Source organism: Fusarium coffeatum (genome assembly GCF_003316985.1).
Source record: "Fusarium coffeatum strain FIESC_28 chromosome Unknown BRIP53273_contig_179, whole genome shotgun sequence".
Classification (NCBI taxonomy): Eukaryota; Fungi; Ascomycota; class Sordariomycetes; order Hypocreales; family Nectriaceae; genus Fusarium; species Fusarium coffeatum.
This window is the reverse complement of record NW_022157972.1, coordinates 234,874-248,914: the sequence shown is the minus strand read 5'-3', so window position 1 is coordinate 248,914 and position 14,041 is coordinate 234,874. Positions and strand designations below refer to the sequence as shown.

The window sequence follows — 14,041 nt, the reverse complement described above, 5'->3', positions numbered from 1 at the left end:
ACCCGAAACAAACGGTCTGAAACGTTAGGTAGTCTGACGTGTGTGCGTGTCTGTGAACCCTTCTTTTTCTTCTCTGACTTTTGAGGTTTAATGCCACCCGGACGGAAGAGGAATACGAGGAACAGAGCAAACATTTATTGTTGGCAGAGTACAAGGCCATGTTGTGCTCTGTGCTGTGTCTGTTTCATGAGCAAACACAACCAACAGGAATAAGACTCCATCAGTATTGTATCACATAGAAGGGTCTCTGTCTATACTAGTATTGCGTGACGTCAAAGCCAAGAGTGGAAAAAAGTCATGCTGTCTAACCCCTGATGATCTTTATGGGAACCCACCCAATGGATCACCATAGTCTTGGCCCTTCCGAATTGTGATGCGCCCTCTCGAGGTTTCAACCCCAAAACTACCCTCGCGTGAAGCTAGTGATGTGCATTAGATATCCCTTTTCAGTACAATAATGCTCCTTCTGGTTCTTAGCACCCCTGATCATCCGTTCCCATCCCGTTCTTTCCTTCCTTCTTCCAAGCTAGGCTCTTGGTCTTCCCCATATTCCCATCCCCATTCCCATAATTATTCCTCTTCATCGCTTTCTTAAAAGATTTTGTGCATCCTCATCCTCATCCACCTTTTTCATTTACTTGTCTTTCATCTTTTCTATTTTGGTGAAGCGAACAAGATCTCATCATCACTCATTTCGGTTGTGAAGCTGACATCGACCTTGTCTGGTAGAGGAAAGCTGTGCTCCCTCGCCTTTACATACTCGATACTTGGACTCTCTTTTTTATCAAGTCTCATATTTCTTTTATCTATTGCATCCATCGCCTTTTTGCATTCCTTGCATTCTATTAATCATCTTGGCGTGCCTCGAGACAATCACTCGACGCTATCGATCATCTATCTGCTTTACACTCTCATTTCCCATAACACTCTGGGAACGAAACGCCGATCAAATTCCTTCTCCTGTTTACAGAAGAATTTATTCATCCAATCAATCAATACTCGACAGGGCATCGCATAGCCACATCCAATCTATTTAATAATCCTTCGACATTTCCATCTTCAGCTTGAAACGATCTGCCCAAGGATTGTTTCACTAAAACGCGTACGCATAAACAGCAAAACCGACAACCAACTTCACTTTTATAGTTCGAAACCGAATCCTGTCAGCTTGTTGGTTCCTTCAGCCTGGTTGTGAGCATCTTAGCGCGTTTCAACCGGGTTCCTGTTTTATTGATCGGAAGATCCATATCAATGCTTCGAGCTTGAGCCAAGACATCAGTCAACCAGTCCGTCTTATAATTGAGCTTGAGCAGCACCTTTCGATCACTATCGAAAAAACACTTTCTGAAGATACTATTCTTTTTAACCGTTGATAAACACAAACAACATTCACAATGACTGGACAATCTACACGACGATGGCTTCAGCTGTCCTTCCTTCTCATGGCTGGTACCGCTTCAGCAGGATCTCTCAAGCTGGCTGACTTTGAGTCCATCAGCGACAAGTCATTCCCATCAAGCTGTGTTGCAGCATACGACACCCCTCTTGAGAGTTGCACTCCCAACGACTTCACCGGTGGCAAGGCTTGCAGTGCTGCTTGCAAGGACTCAGTGCAACGAGCCCAGGGTTTCATCCAAGCCTCATGTGGCGACGTCTCTACCGACTCGGAATCTCTTCTCAGCCGTGGTCAAAAGGGCAACCTCGTTGCTGTCCTCTGCCGAGATGTCGATGAGCCTCAGTCCCAACAAGAGACCCAATCCCAGCCTCAATCTGAACCTCAACCTGTGTCCGAGCCTGAGACTCAGCCTCCAGCCACCACAACATCACACTCTGAGTCTGCTACCAAGATCCAGAAGAACGTTCTTCTCGAGACCAGCGTTTCCACCCACGAGAGCAGCTCAAAGGTCAGCTTGGGTGAGCCCTTGTCTGCCGTTGATGAAGACCTCGCTACCAAGAGCACTGGTCTCGTCATCGACACAGAACAGCCCACAGGCTCTCTTCCCATCCCTCAAGCTCCCACCCAGATGCTCACCTCAATGACGAGGTCTGCTGCGCCTAGCCAGACCGCCGAGCCAGCTGATGAGGAGCCTACTCCTACGCCTACAACGGCCGGCGGAGCTGTCCATGCTCCCAGCTTCAACTTTATGTGTGCATCTTTCGCGGTGTCCGCACTTATGTACATGGTCATCAACTAGAAAGCTTCTTCGATACCAATTCGAGACTAGGATATTTAAGGTGTAGGATTACTGTATTTTAGTTGAGCGGAAAAGGTAGAATGCTAGGGGCATCACAAGATAGACAGCGCCAGCAGTGAGCATCTCACAATGAGCAACGGACTCGACCAGATTTAAATCAATACCCGTCAAATCTAGACATTATTTCTGAGCATATTCGAATTTAGTGAAGTCAAGGATGAATGTTTGATGTGCATCAGTAAAGCATCTTTGTATACCTAGATCAAGTGATTGAGGTCGTCAGTGAGCCCGAATAGCCTCATGTCGCGGCTCTCAGTGCTTCAGCTGTCGAACACATCTTGAAATCTCACCCACAGAATGCGGAACACAATTTTACGATACTTCAAATGATGAAGCTATCACCAAATCATGTATTTGGCCATTTACACCACCTGGTGCGGTTTTACGTCTTGGCGCGTCGATGTGAGAGTTCTTGGTACTTGGCGAGCCTGGGGTGCATCTCTGGGCATCTTGGCTGCACCAAAAATCCAGGGTCTATCAGATCTCCAAGAGATATCCAAGACCTGGGGGTTGCAACCTCAATTGACGTCGAAACGATAGTCACAGGACAAAAGACATAACGCTTTCGTTGTCTAGTCATAATATTTCACAGACCGCTCTCCGCGGTAAGATATTTTATTCTTAATGCTGCCTTGACCGACAGAATGACCCAGAACTAAGCGTAGAAGAGATCGGAGCATTTCTATGATGAGAATAGTGTCTTGTTCAAATATCCTCACTGACGTCAGTCCAACCAAGTAAATAGTTGAATTGAGTGAATTTTAAGCCTGTGGATAAACTCAACGAGGAATACTACTCGAATACAGGCCTGTCATCGTGAGGGATTTCAGGGCCCAACCTGGGTAAGCTTAAACCGCCATCAAACCTGGAAGCTGGACTGACCACTGATAGCTCCCGCTTTTTGCATGAAAAAGAATAAGCATAACATTGACCTCGCAGGAACGAACAGGCCTAGCCAGTGCATTTAAGCTTGTCTGCGTAAGTTTATAGCCGTTGGGGCCGTTAAACTGGGCCGCCATTATTACTGTATGCATCACCGCCATGTGCGAAAGACGAAAGACTCAAAAGGGACAAGGGCGCAGGGAGAACCCAGCACAGATATGATGGTTGCTGGAAAACTGTTTTCTATGGCTCTTCTCGTGGGGGGCTACCAACAAGTGATGAGCCTCTGTGTACCGGAAATGTTGATCGCATTGCGGATCACAGAACTCAGAGTGAAAAATGACTCGAAGAAACCGAGGTTAGCGCTGCAAACTCGTCATGGAGGAAATGCTACGATGCCAAGGAAAAGTGGTATTGGCTGGAGGATCTTCAGGTGATACTCGAGGAGGGTTCGCCCGCATTTTCTTGTTTACTCGCAGACGGACAAGAAAATGTCGATTCGTATCGAAGATGAGAAGAACAGTGTCCCCACCAGTTGGGTCGACCAGGGTCTTGTCGTGCTGCTTTTACAGAATGTTCTATAACTCACTGGAAACGGAGAGATAGCAGAATATTCATCCCTCGTCGCCTTCTGTTTGCTTTTCAGAATATTGATCAGGTGTCGTTGGGCTTAGGTTGTAATATTGTCCCTGCCCATTTTTGATATAAGACAAGCGTAAAGATTTTGAGGCGTCAAGTGGGACCTGGTGCTATTGGTTTCTAGGCACTGGGAATAAAGTCTGGGCGTTGAACAAGGGAGACGCATGTAATATGTGATTAGCTGAAAAGTAAGACACAGTTTATTGGGGAGAGAACTGACCGGACCGTTATCGTGGCCAGTTACTCAAGATCCTTTGAACTCTATTGCAATCCGTTAGATATCTGTATAGTACAGAGTTCACAGAGAATAATAATAGAGATATTGGCTCATCTTGATATGATATGTGCTCTGCCGGTTTCTCCGGCTTGGGTGTTCTTGATAATCTGGATAAAAGCAGCGGTGCTCAATGCCCCCCACTCGAGGCTGTTAGCGTCAATTCAAAGACTGGGGCCCCTGCTCTTCACCTTGATCGTGTGCTGAGAGGTCCAGAGGTGAACAATGACGATCTCTTCGACTTGGACTTGGCTTGATCTAGAGTTGTCTCCGGAGACACAAATCTCCAGCCGATGAGGTTAAAAAAAAACCTTAAAAAAATTGTCATCCCTCTTTCATGTTTCGTCATTCCTCTCTCAACTGTCTAAACAAACTCTACATCTGTCTTTTCGGGGTATCGCCTTGCCAAGAACTTCGAGGCTCGTTGTGGCGTATCATCCCGGTTTTATAGGCGGTGTTGCCCTGTGACGACACTCTCCCGGCCCTGTGCCATTTTCGACCTGCGCCTGCGATCGCCCAGTAGGTCGGTTGACGGGGATTAGTCTAAACGGTTCGCTCTTTCTTGTCTTGTTGAGAAATTCTTTTTTCTTTTTCTTTCCTCTTCCAACTACCATTGGATTGGACTAGACCATCACATACACTCCTAAGGTCTCTTGTCTTGTCCTCCTTTGTCGCTCTTTTATCTCGACCGATTCGATCTCGTCGATGCAGCGCTTCTCTTCCAGACGAGTGTAAACGATAATTGACCGCGGCGCCGCCGCCGATTTTCGCCCTTCGCGATAACGTTGTTGTGATCGCCTCCGAGATCGCGACACCACCGATCGAGTCTAGATAACGACAAACAAACCGAATATCTTTTGTATACTTAGGTATACCAGTTATCAAAAATGGCTTGGCAACACCTTGATATTACCAAGCCGCACTTGGTGTACATCATTCTTGGCGGTTTCACTTCCTTGTTCATGCTTTGCTCGTCTTTTATCAAGGAGCGCATGTACATTGGTGAAGCTACTGTTGCTACCCTTTGCGGAGTTATCTTTGGTCCTCATGCCGCCAACCTCATCGACCCGAACTCCTGGGGTTCTACTGATATTGTCACCGTCGAATTCTCCCGAATCGTTCTTGTTGTACAATGTTTCGCCGTCGGTGTCGAATTGCCCAAATTCTATATGGAGCGCCATTGGAAGTCCGTCGTCTTTCTTCTGATCCCAGTCATGACGTTTGGTTGGCTCATCACCAGTCTGTTTATCTTCTGGATGATCCCACCACTGGACTGGCTCGACAGTCTCGTTGTAGCTGCTTGTGTTACTGCTACTGATCCCGTTTTGGCTTCATCAGTTGTTGGTAAGGGAAAGTTCGCCAAGCGTGTTCCCAAGCATCTTCGAGATTTGTTATCTGCTGAATCTGGCTGTAACGATGGCATGGCGTTCCCTTTCGTCTACTTGTCTCTTTACCTAATCCAATTCAAGCGAGATGCCCAAGATGTGAGCTTCCACTTTGTTGTTTACGTCATCCTGTACGAGTGTATCTTTGGTGCTATCTACGGATTTGCTATTGGCTACATCGCCCGCCACGGTATCAAGCTCGCTGAGAGGCGCGATCTCATTGACCGAGAGAGTTTCCTGGTCTTCTACTTCGTTGTTGCGCTCTGGTGCGCCGGCTCAGGTAGTATCCTGGGTATGGACGACTTGCTGGTCGGTTTCGCTGCAGGAGTTGGCTTCTCAAACGACGGATGGTTCGGCGAGAAGACTGAAGAATCGCACGTTTCCAACGTTATCGATCTTTTGCTTAACTTGACTTATTTCGTCTACTTTGGAACGATTATCCCATGGGAGCAATTCAACAACGGCGTTTTTGGTCTGGTCGCTTGGCGCCTGGTGGTTATTGCCATCTTTGTGCTTTTGTTCCGCCGAATTCCTATCATGTTGGCTCTGAAACCACTTATACCGGACGTCAAAACATGGCGTGAAGCCTTGTTCGCTGGTCATTTCGGCCCAATTGGTGTAGGCGCCATCTTTGTTGCCATCTTGGCCCGAGCCGAGCTTGAACATGAGGAGCCAGTCCCTTTGGCACAACTGCCACCCGAGAATACTGAACACTATGAGCTCATTTATCTTGTATGGCCTATAGTGTGCTTTATGGTCGTTACTTCAATCCTGGTTCATGGATCTTCCATCGCTGTCTTCACCCTTGGAAAACGTATTAACACCCTGAGTTTGACAATGTCCTACACAGCTGCTCCTGAAGACGGCCCAACTTGGATGAACCGGTTGCCTCGAATCTCATCCCAGTCTAGGTCTCAGGCGAGGTCCATGTCAGAGGCGTCTATCGACGAAGAAAAGGGCCCTCAGTTCCCTCCCGATGCTACCATCCCAGCCAACGGTCCCTACAGCCATTTGTTGCGCAGACAGAAAGATCAAAATGGAAGTCGCTCGCCATCCGTCGTCTCACGGAGACGTAAGAACAAGAACTGGGATGACGACGGTCCCGGCGGTCCCATTGCTCAGTCTGCCATCTTTCCCCAACGCCAATCTTCGACTCTCATGTCTCCTACTGAACCATACGAACAAGACGATTCTCCTTCGCAAGATAACACTGAATCGACTCTGGCCGCCGACGACAGCTCCAAGGAAAAGAACTCTGACAGAATTGAACAGGCAGGGGAGAGCCCTGCTGGTAGCAGTGGCCAGAAGACACCACCTAAGCCTGTGAACATCTACGAAGAGGGCCATGAAATGGTATTCGAGAACCAGCAAGGAGACGTACTTGATGTCGAGCCCGCACCCGACTCCCATAAGGAAGACGAGAACCACGTTCCTATTAAAGCCGTCAAACCAGGCCATGATAAGCTTTGGACCATGGCCGGCTTCAAGAAGAGAGTGGGTGACGTCTACAATTTCGAAATGGAGAAACGTAAAGAAAAGGGCCAGGATCGACGACACGAGCCAGCCAGAGCCTATCAGTTTGGAAACACGGTAAGTCAAGCCCCAGAAATCTTTGCTGAATATTCAATTCTAACAACTCACAGATTATTGTTGAAGATGCGGATGGTGAAGTTGTCAAGACCTATGAGTTACCTACGACCAAGGGCGAAAGCTCCCAAGCTGGCGCTAACACATCTGATGCGCCGCCAGCTCCTAAACGTGCCTGGTCCAACTTGGGAGGTGTATTCGGAGGCCATAACGGAAACGAGCAGACTAGGAAAATGTCCGTTACGGAGACTCAAGCTGCTGACGACAAGGCTATTCGCTTCACGATTGGTGGTGTTGGTCAACGCATGACCAAGGAGGACTTCATCCGGGAAGTGCAAAAGTTGGATTCACGAACAAGAAAGGAGGTGGTAGAGCAATCAGACGCTTCCCAAGCCATCAAGAAGGTCGCCAAACAGGATCTCCCTCCTGAGACAGCTGTCAAGGCCGCCAAGGCTGCTGAGCATCACGCTCCCCCAAAGCAAAAGGAGCCGACCCGACCATCTGCGTCTGTGGCTGCTACTACAGCAAGCCCGGCCAAGCCTTCCGAAGAACAGGGCGAGACGGCCGTCGAGCGTAAGCGCCGCCTAGCAGTGCTATCGAACCAAGAAGAGGAGGAAAGCAAGGATACTGGCGAGACACCAGCCGAGAGGCGACGCAGAGAAGCTGCGTTGGGTGTTGGTAACGATGACGATAGCGATGATGAGGGGACTGAGAGAGTGCCACCCAACCGTCGAGGCATTACGTTTGCCGAGTCGACAAGACCTGGTAGAGGAAGAACAGGGAAATAGTGCATGACTGTGTACATTTTGGAGCGGGTATTTGCATATATGATGATAATAATCCAGTATGAGTATTGATTATACGGGAAAAGATAATGGGCATGGTGCATTATGTAGCGTACGGCATACAAAAGTCAAGTCATAATATGAATGAAATAGATTGAGATTTCAACATATACGTTATACAGAATGCTCAGCGTCTTCAGTCTATGTCTTATACGATGGGGTCGGCCAAACTATCACGGCCTCATGTTGTTGGTCGGGTTCTACTTCGAACAAATGCTAGAGGAAGACTTAGAAGCAGCGGCATGTGAGAAGTCACGTGTGCGGCTGTCCTTCAGGGGTATGAGATTCGTTCAGTTTTGACTTATTAACTAGTGTTTACTTTGTATTAATTTACGCCATCTGCTAGTACTAAAGATGCGCATTCTACAACTATCTTCTGTATAAATTGTTGCCAAGAGATTCAACATCTACCCCCAGAACCCCCACTTTCCATATCGAGATTCAATGGATAGTGATGGCCAGAGTGACTCGCCGCTCTCAATAACCTCCAATATCGCGGGCATCTTGACCTTTGTCGTTGCCATTGCCGCAGCGTTTTACGCCCGTCTCACCTATCTACGGAATAGTGATGATGAGTTCTTCCGCGTTAAGACGTCTTTGTCGTGGTATAAGACAGAATCCACATGGCTGGCAGATCTTGTAACAGCTATCAATGCCCAGCATGAAGGTTTCCATACGCATCAGCCTGAATACCAGATGTATACATTTGTCATGGATGACCTGCTGAACCTTGAACAGCGCCTACTCGACATTGTTGCTGAGACGGAGGCCAAGGCGAGCATGAGCGACAACGGCGAAAGCTGGACACTCATGCCACGGAGTTGGAGCGGTCGTACAACGGTAGCAATGGCTTGGTTGCGGGTACGAACCAAAGCTCTGGAATTAGTACGGCAGCGCGAGGGTTTGACGGCGAGGGTGCAGTTCATGCAGATGAGTATGATCTCCTCTCGACTGCGGGATCTGGAATCGAGGACGAAGTGGCGGGAAATGAAGATGGATGAAAGTTCGCGCAAGCTTGAGTCTCTGGTAGAAAACCAGAGAGATCGGATTCAGCGGCTGGAAGATCTTGTGAGACGATGGACGCGGCGTGACCACTCTGGTCTTTCGCGGGCCGAGACGTTGGCAGGTCTTAAGATTGGGAGTTCAGAACCGACCAAGGTAGTCGAAGATGATGGGTTCACCACATCAGCAGGGTCCGAGAATGCGACTCTATCCAGGAGATCAACCAAACAATGACACGTTTTATCTGAACCCGTATCCGTTCTTGTAGGCGTATGCGACCGCAATACAGAGACTTGGAAAGGCCCAAAGGATATCCATTTCGACCACAGACCATACCCACAAACAGCCTATAGGAGGTGCTTGCTTCATGACTGCTACATATCCGTAGCTGTTACTGATGTGGATGAGATAGCAGCCACCTAGAGTGCTCGCGACGAAGAAGATGGCTTGGCGAACAGGCTCCTGGTATTCTTGGGGGATGAGGGGAATGAACTTTTTTTGCGAATAATGCGGGTGGAGGACGTAGAAGAGACCGATGAATACTGTAGTCACCACCGTGTTAGTGATACTCGCAACAAAGGTTGTTGAGAACTTACAGAGCCAGGCCGTGAGAGTTCGCTGGACGACTAAAACCCAATCAATGTTCATAGCATACTGCTGCTGCACAAGTACATCGAATGTCAAGTGAAGCGTAGCAATAACGCCAGTCCATAGCAATGTCTCGAAGATACGTTCTGTCCGAGGTGACAAGAGGGGACCTTCGCCATCGAGCTCGCGCTGTCGACGATCAGCTTCAGCAAAGAGGTCTTTGCCCTTTGCGAGATCGACGAGAGTCTCCTTGTTTGGACCAGATCGATCGGGCTGCTCAAGCTTGATATCCTTGACGGACTTTTCTTTGCGTTGACGCGCCATGATTGGGTAGAGATCGAGTGGATGATTGTCGTGGTTGAAGCTGGAAGTCAATTTAGCTGAGCTGAGCTGAGCTGTTCCTGAAAGACAACGTCAACAGGTTACTTGAAGAGGTTTAGCGCGTTCCATACAGATGGAAGCCGAAGCGTCGGGCCCTGCCGCTCTGCAGGTGATTTCTGTATGGCTTAAGAGCTGCAAAGGCGGGGCTTCTTCAGCTCTAGGAGCTTCTGGGGCGGTGAACTGTTGGTCAACTTTACAGAAGGTACGGCTCTTTACTGGAGGTCTCATGGGGGGTTGCCTTAGCGATTGGCATTTGCGCCCTCGTGAGCTCCTGCCCCTCCATATCCAAGTTTCACTTGTTGTTGCCGCGTCTCGTGCCACATTTTGTCTCAGCCATCACACATCTTGTTTACGAACCGGGTCACAGTCCAGCTTCCCAGAGGGGTTGAATTCCCTCTTATAACAGTGCAATTGATCGCAGCGCGGCTTTCCAGCTCTACTTACAGCTATTATAGACATTGCGCTACCCCAGCCGAATTACCCATACCGCCCGTCGCAACAGAAACCGCATCGCAATATTGTCTCCGAAACCGCCGTCGATATGAACGTTCTTCACATTTTCGCAGGTCTCGCCGTCGTGGTGCCGGGTCTGTACATGTTTACAGCGACCCAAGCCCAGTCGGCCATCAAGAACAAGCGCATCTGTCTCTTGATCGCACACCCCGATGACGAAGCCATGTTCTTCTCGCCGACCGTCCTCGCCCTCACAAAGCCCGAGAACGGAAACCACGTCAAGATTCTATGCTTGAGCACTGGTATGAGCCGACTGCAACGACCCGTGCTTTGCAATCGCATCATGAAGATGATGCGACTATACAAAATTGGTTGAAAGCAGTTTTGGCTGATGGTGATTTTGGCGTGTTATAGGAGATGCCGACGGGCTTGGAGACGTTCGCAAGCAAGAGCTGGTCAAGAGCGGTTTGGCGCTGGGACTGCAAAGCGAGGATGATGTCTTCGTCGTGGACAACCTGTATGTCGACTGTCTTACAACTGATTATTGCCATTCAAGAAACTGACGGAATATCTTACTTACAGCACTGACTTCCCCGACTCCATGACGAGAATGTGGGACAAGAACCTGATCGCTCGTCTACTAGGAAGCACCTTTGCGCCCAAATTTGGTCACGAGCGCAAGAACAACATCAAGCCTACGGCCAACATTGACATCCTTGTCACCTTTGACAGCAACGGCGTATCTTCCCACCCTAACCATATCTCCCTGTACCTCGGTGCTCGATCCTTCATCCAGGCTCTTACCACGACCGAGTCGGAGTGGCCAAGCCCCGTCGATCTATATACCCTCACCTCTGTGGGTATCGTGCGCAAGTACTCGGCTTTCATGGATTTCATCCCTACGCTACTGTCGTCCCTTGGGTTCAACAACCAGGATAAGGAGCGCCCTGAAGGTCTGGTATTCATGAACCAACTTGTTGGTCGAGGCGCATACGGCACCGCCTGGAGTGCCATGACCCAGGCGCACAGGAGCCAGATGGTCTGGTTCCGCTATGGCTGGATCACTCTCAGCCGCTACATGACCATCAACGACCTACGTCTTGAAAAGGTCCAGGCACAGTAATCAAAACGGAGTACAAAGGAACCGCATGGCCAGGGGAGTTTGGAAACTATCTTGAACATTTGTTACTATTTGTACGACATCGGCGTACGTTTTGCTTTTATACCTTGCTTGCATCTGAACAGGAATCTACGAGAAGACGGAGGATTTTTCTATTCGATACAATCAACGGGCAGTCTGGTTGCACGCAGCATGAATATGAGAATTGAAAGATGTATTGTAAGAATTATTGACCCAGCAGGCTCTATGGTCCTGTCTACCCGAACGCCTTGACAAACATAATTCATTAGGTTGACTTGATGGCCTTCTTCTGCATGACCTGCTTGAACACCTGAAGTGCTGTCTCCGGCTCTGTTGTTCTGTTAGTTAAAGCAATATGGCGTGGTGGCAGCCGGGCACTTACGATAGTATGGCACTGAATGACCAGCTCCCCAAACCTTCAAGAAGGATAGATTGTCAACCGTCTTGTATCGACCGTGAGGCTTTCCATCGACGTTGTAGTTGCTGAAATTCGCTGCTACGAATTCCTTCTGGCCAGGCCACTCGAGCGCATAAGACGCCCAGAGGACACCCTCCCAGTTGCAAATCCAATCAGTATCACCAGCCCAGATGAGAGTGTTGATACCACGCTTCACAACATCAGCCAAAGGCCCCACGTAAGAACGCGAACCTGTACTCATGTCAGTATTAATCCCGTTGTCATTCCCAGGGGTACTCACCATCTCCCGTTTTCGCCATGTTTGCGTAAACTGTGTCACTACACTCGGTAAACGGGGTGTTGGCACCAATCGCATCCATGACCTCGGCTCTTGTGAGGTATTCAAGAAAATTGTCTGGCGGGTCAACGTCGCTTTGTCCGATGCGTACATCGTAAACGTTGAAGTCGGTACCGCTGGCGATAACGAGGTTGGTGAACATTTGAGTGTTGCAAGCCTCATCGGCCTTGGCACACTCTTCGTCTTGTCCTTCGAGTTCGGTACATTTCTCCATGAGAGGTAGGCAGTACTTGTAGTATGAGTCGAGAGCAGTCCTCATCTTCTTATCTGTGAGGATCTTCTTGTAAGGGTTTCGGTTTGCGTATGTGGCATAGGACTTGAATTGTCTCTTGGGTTCGATCCAGCCGTTGTTGATGCCCAGCGCAACCATATCGATTTTGTGGCCATCGACATCACCCTTCTCGATCTTGTCATTTTGCTTGAGGAAGTAGTCGGCGAACTCAGGACCGTAGTGTCCACCATATGATTGAGTGAAGAGGCCGAACTCTCGTGTCTTGTACTTGGGGAACTTATCCAAGAAGACTTGCATGAACTTCCAGATGTAAGGAGCTGCCTGGGCTGTCGAGTTGACGTCTTCGGTGCCAGTGCTGAAGCCAGAACCGATGGGCTGGTCGATATAGAGCATGTTTGCGTACTCGTTCCATGAGTGAGGGTTCAGGGTTGGCTCAGTATCGTTACCGACGAAATGGCATGGTCCATGTTCAGTGAAGAGACCGACCATGGAAGAACATCCAGGACCACCGTTGAGCCAGATGGCAAGAGGCGCATCCTCTGGTTTATTGCGGGCTTCGAAGAACCAGAACCACATGCTATGGTTCTTTCCTGTACGTAGTCATTAGGATATGATCTCGACGATATAGGGCTGAGTTTACATACCGACATTCAAGTACCCGGAGTGCTGATCAACTCCAGGCGTAGTCTCGCAGATTCCAGAGTTACTGACATATTCCAGCTTGGTGTTGGTGGCAGCATGCTTGAAGACCGTGAGACCGTGACGCTCCAATGTTCGGAATCTTGGGCTATCGGGAGTAAGACCACCCCAAGCATTGACTGAGCTGATAAGGCCCAAGACAGCCGCCGAGATAAAAGAGAAACGCATCTTGAGAGGTTGCCTTGATGGTGTAAAGTCGACGCTTCTCCAGACCAAAAAGGAAACCAAGTATAATATGGACAGCGCGTTATGGCATTCTATTTATAAATGATCCTTCGTTCCTGCCGTTTTCTCGCATTGTGGAACTATCCTGGTTACCTCAACCTTCATAAGAGCGAACCCACGTTCTACAACAAGCATTGATGCGTTGAACAACCATGCGTCGTCGATAAGAGGTTAGGCTGTTTCGCCATGTTCCAAACAGAGAGTGACGTGAACCCAGATGGGAAAGCGCGCTTGGACTGAAATGGTCCAAGTTGCTGCTTCAGAATCCGGTGAAACATTTCTTCTCCCTAATAAACATCCATTTTGGTGTTGCCGTAGGATTCAATGGATTCTTTCGGGGATGATGATCGACAGGGGATCTTCTGATTGGAATTCAACCCTGATTGTAAAACAAGCATCTACCAACGCGCGCGGTTCTTCCTTCAATCATCGATAGCTTAGAACCACAATTACAGCGATTCGCATCTAAGCCCATATTAACGCTTGTGGAGTCATTAAACCACCTGGGATGATATAACGAACCATCCAGTTATAAAGAACAAAAGCAAGCAGGTTTGATCTCGGTATTTATACCTGATACCGTATATAATCATTGACTTTGTCATTCAATATCAGTGATCCTGCAGACTTTCCTTGCTTCTTCAATCAATTGACTTCAGCTCTCATGCCATCCTACGATACGATATACATCTGGAAAC

The 14,041-nt window shown here is 48.7% G+C and overlaps 5 protein-coding genes across 5 annotated transcripts; 3 read left to right on the top strand and 2 right to left on the bottom strand.

Annotated features, from left to right (window-relative positions):
* Positions 1–1,394: 1,394 nt before the first annotated feature.
* FIESC28_07994 (uncharacterized protein) lies at positions 1,395–2,195 on the top strand (the record flags this gene model as incomplete). The annotated part of the gene is made up of 1 exon (XM_031162134.1): positions 1,395–2,195. One exon carries the CDS (start codon positions 1,395–1,397, stop codon positions 2,193–2,195), a length of 801 nt encoding a protein of 266 aa, XP_031013878.1.
* A 2,742-nt stretch (positions 2,196–4,937) lies between these two features.
* Positions 4,938–9,103, top strand: FIESC28_07993 (uncharacterized protein; the record flags this gene model as incomplete). Its single annotated transcript, XM_031162133.1, has 3 exons — positions 4,938–7,025; positions 7,079–7,738; positions 8,285–9,103. The coding sequence occupies 3 exons, from the start codon at positions 4,938–4,940 to the stop codon at positions 9,101–9,103; spliced, it is 3,567 nt and encodes a 1,188-aa protein (XP_031013877.1).
* Positions 9,104–9,109: 6 nt separating this feature from the next.
* On the bottom strand, positions 9,110–9,781 carry FIESC28_07992 (uncharacterized protein; the record flags this gene model as incomplete). The annotated part of the gene is made up of 2 exons (XM_031162132.1): positions 9,110–9,411; positions 9,466–9,781. 2 exons carry the CDS (start codon positions 9,779–9,781, stop codon positions 9,110–9,112), a joined length of 618 nt encoding a protein of 205 aa, XP_031013876.1.
* A 598-nt stretch (positions 9,782–10,379) lies between these two features.
* Positions 10,380–11,414, top strand: FIESC28_07991 (uncharacterized protein; the record flags this gene model as incomplete). The annotated part of the gene is made up of 3 exons (XM_031162131.1): positions 10,380–10,593; positions 10,706–10,808; positions 10,874–11,414. 3 exons carry the CDS (start codon positions 10,380–10,382, stop codon positions 11,412–11,414), a joined length of 858 nt encoding a protein of 285 aa, XP_031013875.1.
* Positions 11,415–11,697: 283 nt separating this feature from the next.
* Positions 11,698–13,286, bottom strand: FIESC28_07990 (uncharacterized protein; the record flags this gene model as incomplete). Its single annotated transcript, XM_031162130.1, has 4 exons — positions 11,698–11,762; positions 11,815–12,081; positions 12,131–13,009; positions 13,064–13,286. 4 exons carry the CDS (start codon positions 13,284–13,286, stop codon positions 11,698–11,700), a joined length of 1,434 nt encoding a protein of 477 aa, XP_031013874.1.
* Between the last annotated feature and the right edge of the window lie 755 nt (positions 13,287–14,041).